This window comes from Phodopus roborovskii, unplaced genomic scaffold, assembly GCF_943737965.1.
Source record: "Phodopus roborovskii unplaced genomic scaffold, PHOROB, whole genome shotgun sequence".
In the NCBI taxonomy this organism is placed as follows: domain Eukaryota; kingdom Metazoa; phylum Chordata; class Mammalia; order Rodentia; family Cricetidae; genus Phodopus; species Phodopus roborovskii.
Genome location: NW_026126567.1, coordinates 11,523,350 through 11,533,529, shown reverse-complemented (window position 1 = coordinate 11,533,529; position 10,180 = coordinate 11,523,350). Strand labels below are relative to the sequence as shown.

The 10,180-nt window shown below is 52.9% G+C and overlaps 1 protein-coding gene across 1 annotated transcript; it reads left to right on the top strand.

Annotated features, from left to right (window-relative positions):
- Window positions 1–984: 984 nt before the first annotated feature.
- Trib1 (tribbles pseudokinase 1) lies at window positions 985–8,690 on the top strand. The gene is made up of 3 exons (XM_051202464.1): window positions 985–2,118; window positions 4,042–4,334; window positions 6,704–8,690. Exons 1-3 carry the CDS (start codon window positions 1,759–1,761, stop codon window positions 7,167–7,169), a joined length of 1,119 nt encoding a protein of 372 aa, XP_051058421.1. The 5' UTR covers window positions 985–1,758; the 3' UTR covers window positions 7,170–8,690.
- Window positions 8,691–10,180: the final 1,490 nt, after the last annotated feature.

Below are 10,180 nucleotides of genomic sequence, written 5' to 3'. Positions count from 1 at the left end.
GGGTAAGCCAGTTTCAAGGGCACCCAACTCATGATGCATGACCGTGCACACACGACCTTGTCCGGGTGCAGGTACTAACTATCCCTGAAGGTGGATAGAAGGACCCATACTCCAATACCCTGGACCGCACTGGCGTCCTAGACCCTAGGGCGTGTACGGAGGCGGGAGACAGGAATCTGGCGGCTGCCACGTGGGCCCCTTCCGCCAGTTCCCCACATCCTTTGTTTCCCACCGGCCGGGGCTCAGGAAGCTCTTTCTGCGAGTCACCGCGAAGGGGCGGCCCAGGAGCCTGGAGAAGCTATTTCCGTGCAATCCGGGCGGGCGGCGAGCGCGGGAGGGGCGTGGAGGTGGAGGCAGAGCAGAAGGCCCAGTGTTTGCTTTTATTTCATCCAACAGAAGGTTCTATTTGTGGAAGCGAACAGACGCTGGGGATTAGAGCTGGGAGGAGGCAGGAAAAGGAAAAAAAAAAAAAAGCCACATTCACTACCACGCACAGGTCTTCCCCGGAACTACCGCGTGGGGGTGAATGACTGATAATGAAATTCATCACCTTTCCTCTCGCCCCTTCCTCCGGCTGCAGCCGCGACTCGGCGGCGCCCACAGCTCCACCGGGAGCTCCCCGAGTGCAAAGCCGCGGGGAGGTCCCACCAGAGTAAAGGCGTGACCGCTGGGTTGCGGCCAGCGGCGGGTGCGGAGCCCGGAGGTGAGCGCGCCGGCTGGGAGCTCGAGATCCATTGTGTTGTGTGAATGATGCGCGCGCACCAATCAGCAGTCGTTTCGCCCCCGCCGCCCCGCCCCTCCCGCCCACTTCCCCGGCACCCTGACGTCACGGGAGCTTTTCCTCCGCCCCCTCCTTCGGCAACCAGCGCGGAGCCGGCGGGCCTGCGGTAGGGTGCGCGCAGCCTGCCGCCCAGCCTAGCCCGGGGGGCGTGTGTGCGCGCGCCCAGGACGTTCCCACCTGCGCCCCGGCGCGCGCTGTCGGGAGCATCCCCCGGCCTCCGGCCACCCCCACTGTCCCAGCTTCCAACTCCACTACCCCTCCCCCTAGTCTCCTCCCTCCGCTCCGGTGACTGTGAGCCGGGCGACGGGGCCGGAGTCGTCGCAGCCACCTCATTGCACAACCCGGCTTCCCAACTGTTTACACAGCCCGGCCTGTGAGTGTGTGTGAGTGTGTGTGTGTGTATACAGCGTGAGTCACCGGGAGGCGGAGGAGGTGGAGGAAAAGGAGAAGGAGTGCGCTGGCCGGGATCAGTGCGGCGCACACTCTTATTCAGTCACTCTCTCTGAGCGCGTCTCGCTCGCTCACACGCCCGGAGCCCAGGAGCGCGCAGGATCCCGAGCGGCGCGGAAAAGTTGTGCCGGCTTTTACTCAGGACTAATTGCTTTGGGAAGTGCGTTTGCACTGTGAAGTCGCCGAGCCTGCGGAATCCAGTCCTCGAGGCTCAGCACCCCGGAGCTCGGGCCGCCTCCACGTCCCGGACTAGCCACAGCTTCGGCAACAATAGCGGCCCCCGCCGCCAGCGAGGCGCCCAGACCTGGTGCCTGCGGGAGTCTGGGGACCCCAGCCGGCCTCCCCGCCTCGGACGCGTGGCCAGCGTGGTCCTCGTGTGTAACGCCAGCGGACACGAACGGCTCTCGTTTTGCTCCCCTTGGGGGCCGATCCAAGCCCCATCTGCAAACTCCATCCCGAGGGCTGGAAGAAGTCGCAGCGCCGATCCAGGGATTTACAAAGCCGGGGCCGCTCCGGCCAGGGCCGCGATGCGGGTCGGTCCCGTGCGCTTTGCACTCAGCGGCGCCTCGCAGCCCCGCGGGCCGGCTCTACTGTTCCCGGCTGCCCGGGGTACCCCGGCCAAACGCCTGCTGGACGCGGACGACGCGGCGGCCGTGGCGGCCAAGTGTCCGCGCCTCTCTGAGTGCTCGAGCCCCCCAGACTACCTCAGTCCCCCGGGCTCGCCCTGCAGCCCGCAGCCTCCGCCCTCCGCGCAGGGGACCGGCGGCAGCTGTGCGAGCGTACCCGGGCCCAGCCGCATCGCCGACTACCTGCTGCTGCCCCTAGCTGAGCGCGAGCATGTGTCCCGGGCGCTGTGCATCCACACCGGCCGCGAGCTGCGCTGCAAGGTAAGCATCCTGGGGCGGCGGTTGCGGGCCTGGGTGGTCTTTAGAAGTGCTTGGCTTCCGGCCCACCCGGATCACGCCCCGGCCAGAGCTTGGCTTTGGCAGGACAGATAAAGGGCACTGAGTCTGATAAGGGGGGATTTTGGTCAGTTTCGCCCTTTTGGGGGTAGAGAGGTTGGTTTCCTGTGGAGTGTTATGGTGAGGGTTCGGCGGTCTAGAGGAAGTGCAGGGTTAGAGTTCTTTCATCTCTGTTCTTTTCTTTGGCGCTCAGTGTTAGGTAGCGCGTGGCGTTCCATTTAAGTTTGGAATTGCAATGGATTCCAGGGCCATGCCATTGCCCTGCTCTCATCCCCCTCCTCCCCTTGTCCTGGAAGGACGCCCTGCATTGGGTGCCTCCTCCCGGCTTGGAGCAACTGGCAAGCTCTCCATCGGACGTTCACGGCACAGGCTCTGCGTAGACGGTGTTGGGCTTCTACCCAGGGGATTCTGGCTTGAACTCGGACTGGGGCCAGAATACAGCCCACCCCAGGGGGTGGCGGGAGGGGGGCTTAATTCTGGGAGGGGCTTCAGACCTGCGTGGGAGTGTTGAAAAGCTTCCAGGGGGTTCTCTTCCACTCGCTTTAGTTTGCGCCCGGCAATTTTCATTGCAACCTTAGGAGGAGTACAATTAGATACGAGATGGCCCGGCTCTCCAGGAGAGCGCGTAGCCGACGACGGTCTGCTCTTGCTGACCGGGACGCTCACACCTCCGGCCCACCCAGAGCCCCACCGACTCCTTTCATTCCCCCGATGTTAAAGTAGCTCCTGAGTTTCCAGCAACTCACCTGAACTCCCCCTCCCGCTTGCTGCTGCCACCTACTGTCCGCCCGCGTGAAATCTCAGATGCGAGGTCAAGCCCAGAGAAAAACTCTTTTCTTCTTGGTGGATGAGAGCAGTTTTGGGAGAGAAACTTATGTGGAGGGGTGGATGGGGCGGGAAGAGAGAGCAGCAGAGGGATTTCCCCCCCCCCCAAGCTGGTACCAGAGCAGCCACCTCAGAGGTGGGTGGGTCGGGATCATTGTGCAACCCCTTCCAGTTCCTCCGAGCAGATAATAGCTGAATCCAGATGGTGACAGCCCGTGTGTCACCATTTCCAGTTGCGTCTAGGATATGAGTAACCGGACTGAACAAAAGGCTCTTAAAGAGACCAGCCAGCAGCTCCTTAGAGCATTTGCTATCCATTCTGCTATCCGTTCTGGGGATGGAACAAGGCGGGGGGGGGCGGGGAGGAGGCCGGGCGGGAGGGGGCGTGTAAACGAACATGAAAACGGCTTCCAGAGGTGCCCATCCCCTGCTGTCAGAATGTCAGAAGCTAATTCGAGGCTGGCTCCACCTGAGTCACAGCCATAGGCAGGTTGCTTAAGGCAGCATGTCAGTCTCTCCCTCCAAGTCCTTTCTGACTAATGACAGCATTCCATGTTTGCTGCCTCTGCTTCCCCCTTGGAGGCCCCGAAGTCACCACATGTCATGACTGTGTTGTGCTGAGCCTTCTGGGTTTGCAGGAGACACGTGTGTGCTTTACCGTAGCTTTCCATCCTTGCAGGGATGCTGGGGTACAACCCCTTTGCCACCTTATAGTATAGCATTATCTATTAGGAAGATCTGCATCGGGCTTGGCTCCCAGGAGCTGATGGTCCCTAAAAGACAAAAATATATGTGGACGGTGATTCTTCCCATCATCCCATGGGCCCGGGTAGGCTTTGGAAGTTGCTACTCCAGATCCCAAGGTGTGACAGGTTTTAAGGGAATCATAGCAGCTGGAGCTGCGTTAAGTGGCGGAGAGAATGGACTGTCCAAAGCTTGAGAACATCAGCCCAGCTTTCTTGTAGGACCTGGCAGGCAGGCCCTGTCTTTGTGGCCCCTAAACAGGTCATTTTCTCTCTGCAGGTGTTTCCCATTAAACACTACCAGGACAAAATCAGGCCTTATATCCAGCTGCCGTCGCACAGAAACATCACTGGCATCGTGGAAGTGATCCTGGGGGAGACTAAGGCCTATGTCTTCTTCGAGAAGGACTTTGGGGACATGCACTCCTATGTGCGAAGCCGGAAAAGGCTTCGGGAAGAGGAGGCCGCCCGGCTCTTCAAGCAGATAGTTTCTGCCGTTGCCCACTGCCACCAGTCGGCCATTGTGCTGGGGGACCTGAAACTTAGGAAATTCGTCTTCTCCACAGAGGAGAGGTGAGCAGCTGCATCCCGGTCACAAAGAGCACCTCCTGTGGCCCTTTGGAACCAAAGAAAAATAAACCAAACCCGAAGTTACAGGTCATGCAGTTAGGTGCAAGCCAAATCAAGGCTCAGGTCTTGCCTGGTTTAGTATTAAGTCGTGCTTCTGGAAGTTCACGGTCAAGCTTGGTTCATTCCCTGCCCTATTGGATGGAGTGTAGCGAAGCGTAGAGATAGATACCTTGGGCCTTTTGTGGATGCTCCCTGGTGACCAGATGCCCGTCCTACTTCTTTCCCAGGCTCAGGCTTATTTCCTCTTGTCAGTCTTCTGGGGGTGAAAAGTGTTCACCTCCGGGAAAGCACTGACTCCAAGAGGTGGTCAAATGCTTGCTTCCACCAAGCCGCTCTGCTGTGCCTAGAAGGCATTGCAGAGCTGGGTAGGCTGTTGTGTTTGCAGAATTCCAGCCATCCCTACCACACTGCATTCCTGTGCTATTTTAGCCTAGCCCCCCCCCCCCACGCCTCGTAATGATTTGCTCACATTTTCTGGTGAGATTTTAGCCGTCTCATCGGCTCCATCTTCAGAAAATAACCGTATTGAATAATAAATGGAAGTTGGCTAGCATGCACTACTAAATATAGTTCTTGGCTTACCTCATAAAGGACAAGATGTGCTTGATAAGGGACCAAGGAGACATTAAGATTCGAAGTGGAGGTTTTACCAGGAGAATTCGGGAAGCTGTGTGAGACATCCCATACTTTGTTCTGTAGACAGACTGGGGAGATGGAGACTGTAGAACTGTCTTGTTTTGAGTGAGTGACTTCGTTGAATGAACATACCCTACCTGGTCACTTTTACCTTTAATAAAACCCCAGGGCCCCCTGAGAAAGTACAATGTTGAAGCCCTCAAAATACAAGTCAGCATCTGACCTTGCATTAGCCATTGAAACATACTGATTAGCAAAGAGAAGCAAACGTTTGCCATGAAGAAGCGTCCAGTTCCTGGAATGTGCCTCTCTGATAACACGCTGATGCTTCTTTTTGAAACATGTGCTACACACCCCCTCACTGGTTTTTGAAATCTGCATTGCACAGGCCAGTGTCATGGGTATAGGGTTTGGTAACCCGAGGGTTAAGCAACGGCAGGCTGACGCTATTCATGTAACCAGCACAGGTGCAGGGTTTTAGTACTACAGGAGCCAATCAGGGGCAGGCAGTGTGGGTTGAGTCATATTTTCCGTTTACAGAACCAATGGGTATTTTACATAACAGGGAGGTCACGCTGAGGACACACCGAAGTTAGCACATGTATACTACACACTCCAGGGAACAGGAAGGCTGGAAAAGAGAGGAAAAAAAAAAAAAAAAAAAAAGAAGAAGAAGAAAGAAACCAGACCTTTGAGAGGAAAAGGAATTGACCAAATGTTTGCATGTAACTTCACAACAAGTGACTTATTGAAATAGGTCTGTTTCGGAGAAGCAGGCACCGGAAATTAGAGGCTCCCCACGTGGCTGTGAGGGATCTGGGAGATTGTGGGTGGCTGGTTCTACATAAGGAGGCACCTGCGGCTTTGTAAGCATTCCTTTGACCAAAGGTCTTCTAGATTATAGTTTCTTTCCATTTTAGCCTTTGTTTCTGTGCTTTCCTTTACATTGTCCACTGACTTCTTCAACAGTGAGTCCTCACAAAACAGAGACTCGTATAGGATACATTGTACATTCATCTGCAGTCCGTTTAGGGACCCTGTAGTCCTCAGATCTATTGTGTTTCTTCACATAATTTCTCTGTCTTAGCTAAGTAAGTGTTCTTACAGTAAGACAGCCCAATAAATATAATTAAACAGTCCTTGCAACTTTCCTATTGTGGTTGTTGCATCTGGTGAACAAAATTTCCTTGGTGTGGGCAGTAGTGTCAACTGGCCTGGGCAGTCAGTGTGTGGCAAGAGACTAGTGGCCTGTAGGAGACATAGGCCCTACCTGAGGAAGGAGGATACATGTGTTTGCTTTCCCCTGACAGCTTCCATAGAACATGCCAGTCTTCCCCCTGAAACCAGCTCTCCATTCTGCAATGTGAACTTTGTCCATTGTGTAACCCTATTAGGATATCTCTTACAAGCTCTAGCATCATGAATGTTATTTGAGACTTTGCATCATACCCCTCCGCCCCAGGCCTCTCAATACTTTGCAAATATTTATTGCAGTTTGTATTGGTTTGTGAAATCACTGGTCTTGGGTGCTTGTAGGCCAGCCCTTACTGGATGAAGGGGTAAATGACATTCCTGTGGCCTTGGCTGTGAGTGCCTGTGGGCACTGTTATTGGAAAGGCCTTGTTTTTCTGTAGCAGCTGGTCTGAAAGTAATCGTTCCATTGCTCTCTCCCACAGAACCCAGCTTAGGCTGGAAAGCCTGGAAGATACACACATCATCAAGGGTGAAGATGATGCGCTGTCAGACAAGCATGGCTGCCCAGCCTATGTGAGCCCTGAGATCCTCAACACTACTGGGACCTACTCAGGGAAGGCAGCTGATGTTTGGAGCCTCGGGGTGATGCTCTATACACTTTTGGTTGGACGATACCCATTTCACGACTCAGACCCGAGTGCCCTTTTCTCCAAAATCCGCCGTGGACAGTTCTGCATTCCTGAGCATGTTTCCCCCAAAGCCAGGTGTCTCATCCGTAGCCTCCTGAGACGAGAACCTTCCGAGAGACTCGCAGCTCCTGAGATCTTGCTCCATCCCTGGTTTGACTATGTCTTGGAACCAGGGTATGTTGACTCAGAAATGGGAGCTTTGGACCAGATTGTTCCCGAATACCAAGAGGGGAATGACATTAGTCCCTTCTTGTGCTAATCCCAAAAACAACCTCAGAAACCTCGTGACTCTCACACATGGTATTTCCATTTCTAATGGGCAGGCCCTCTTACACGGTGCCAGCTAGATGTGGGGACAGCGCACTATTGTCCCTATGGGGCTCAATGTGGTGCCACCTCTCTGGGCTGAGTGACCTGATTTGAGTGTCACATACTCAGATTAGCTCCTCGGCAGGGGTGTCCCCTTCTCAATGAACATCTTGACTGTCCCAGCGTCAGATACAAGGGCGCCCGCCGCGTGTTTGGAAGCTAATGGGAGCAAGCGTATGGCCATCCCACGTGGGGGTGTGTAATGAACTTGAACATTTGAATGGAAAAGGAAGCACATGGCACAGTGGCATTTTAACAAGGTGGCAAATCGTTTGGGGCGACAGACCTGCCATCTTTGAACTTGTCTTTGAACGCCCCAATTGCTGCTGTGGTTTCTCCAACCAGAAGTTTTTCTTTTTGTAACCCTCGCCCTGGCTGTACACTCACCCGTGACTGCCCCGGTGCTGGGACAGATGGAGAAGCTCTGGAGCCTGCCCGAACCCAGACTGTTCCCCAGAACTTGCCAAGACCTCCTATGCAATAATGCCGCGCCCCTCCCCCCACCCTGGAGCCTGTCCTCTTCAGCTATGAAAGCACCCACCGGCTAATCGTGGAAAAATATTGGGAGATGCAAACTCCTGGCTGATTCGGAACCTTTGAGCTCTGTCAGAAGCAATGTTTTTGTTTTGTTTTTTTAAATTAATTTGATCACTTGGTATCTGTTAGCTCTTGAGGCGCTCGTCAAATATAGCATTTAGCCTTTGCCCCTCACCCCGAAACCATCTCCGGGTGGAACATTTTGTGTGTGAGGACAAGGGTGCTCTCTCAGGAGCATATGTGAACCGTCTTTAGGCTTTAAAGAAAGCCAGCCTTGGAAAAGTCTCAGACATCCAGAATGAAACTGGACCCCCGCCCTCCGGTGGGATGCTGTGCCCCTGGTATCCAGGGTCTTCAGCTCCCTGTCATGGGCTCTTTGGACTTTACGTGTTGTGTGGCTTGTGAATCCATCTGTGATGCTGGCTTTGGAGGGACAGAGTGAACCTCGGAGATGTAGCTGGAAAGGACTTTTAACATCCACCCCGTGGAAATTCTGCCTTCTTGCTGCCTGCCAGGAATCCCCTATTTCAACTTCCTTCCACAGGTGGGAACCCAGCCTTGGCCTGAATGCTGCTGGGGATGGAAACAGTTACTCCTTGCAAGAAATGAAGCTTCTCAAAGAAGCTGCCAGAAGTTGCATTAAAAAACAAAACAAACAAACAAAACCAGATGAAATAGCAGTCACTGTCTGGGACAGTGCTGAAACTAAGTGGTTAAACGGGTAACAAAAATACTGTATTTTGAGAAATAGCATAGAAGCAGGCGGGCATCTTCAAGGGCTATGCCTAGGCAGACTACTAACATTGTGAGAATGCCTTGTATACCTCACGTACTGTGTACTTTATATTTGTACATACATTTTACCTTTTATACATATGTCCAGTTGTTGTTGTTTGACTCCGAGGCTTGTTTTGTCGTCTGTGTCTGTGTGAGGAACCTGTGTGTCCAGGGCCATGTGAAATGTGAATGGTTGTTGGCCGTACGACCTTGGCAGGATTGTGGGACTTGGGGAGGAGCAGGGACAGGCCCCTGTTGGGGTTGCCCAGCTCTTGTATCAGTGATAGGTTCCCTGGCCTGGGCAGCTGGAAGCACTAGGTCTCCTGTGCGAGTGTGAAAAGTGATAGTGGCACACTGTTGGTGACTTATAGAAAACTTTTAATAAATCCGGTTTCGTAAAGAAGTGTGCCGAGTCTCCTTTGTGTGCACGACGCCTTCCCGTAGCTGTCACAGGCCACAATGAGATGGTTTAGGGTTTGACAGAAGACAGGAGAGCCAGGCAGCTATGGTTTGGTTGTTTTTGTTTGTTTGTTTGACAAGATCTTATATAGCTCTGGTTGGCATGTGATTTGCAATGTAGACCAGGCTGGCCTTGAACTCAGATCTTCCTGTCTCTGAATTTAAAGGCTCGTGCCAGTATGCCAGCCTGGAACCTGCTTTTTTGTGTGTATGTGACACTGAGCTTGTACACTTTAATTGGTGGGATCCATTTGCAAAATGAGGTTGGTGTGCGGTATGGGCTGCTTGGAAGCATTGAATTTTTTTTTTTTTTTTTTCAAGACAGGGTTTCTCTGTGTGGCTCTGGCTGTCCTGGAACACACTCTGTAAACCAGGGTGTGCTGGAACAGAGATCTGCTTGCTTCTGCCTCTCTAATGCTGGGATTAAAGGCATGTATCATCACTGCTACCCGGCTTGGTTTTTGTTTTTTGGGTTTTTTTTTTTTTCCCTAATGTGGATTTTTGAGTTGAAGAATTAGCTGGCTTTTGATAGGTGTGGATGGTTCATACCTGTCTTGTCATCCCGATACTTTGAAAGCTGAGACAGGCAAGTCAAGAGTTCAGGACCAGCCTGGGCTATTTAGCAAGAATGTTTCAAAAACAACAAAAAGAATTCTCTGGCTTTTAGCGTTTTAGGTTAGGGAAATGGAGACTTTGAGAGAATACCCCAGAAGAATGTCACAAGTCTCCAAACAGAGCTTTACTACCTTCGCTCATCTTGATAGATGTAGGTTCCAGAAGACATTGTACCTCCAACTTTAGACCTAATTATAGTAAGAATAATGACATTTCTTCCCACCCCTGCCCACTCTGTAAGTATAAATATGAAGGCAAGGAAAGACTGCTTAGAAAACATTGACCTGGCACAGAGTTAAGGAAGATGGCTGAGTTAGGTTTCTAGCTGCACTGTGTCTCCAGAATCTCTTAACGAATCAGATTGATTAAAACTGTGAGTAAGAGGCAGGGAGGGACTCAAAATTCTCCTCCCAAGCTGAGGCCCTGCAGGTGGTTGGTGGCCCCATGCCCATGGACAGCAAAAACTGGGATCTGGGCTATTCAGAAGATAGAAAATCAGGGGGGCATTTAGAG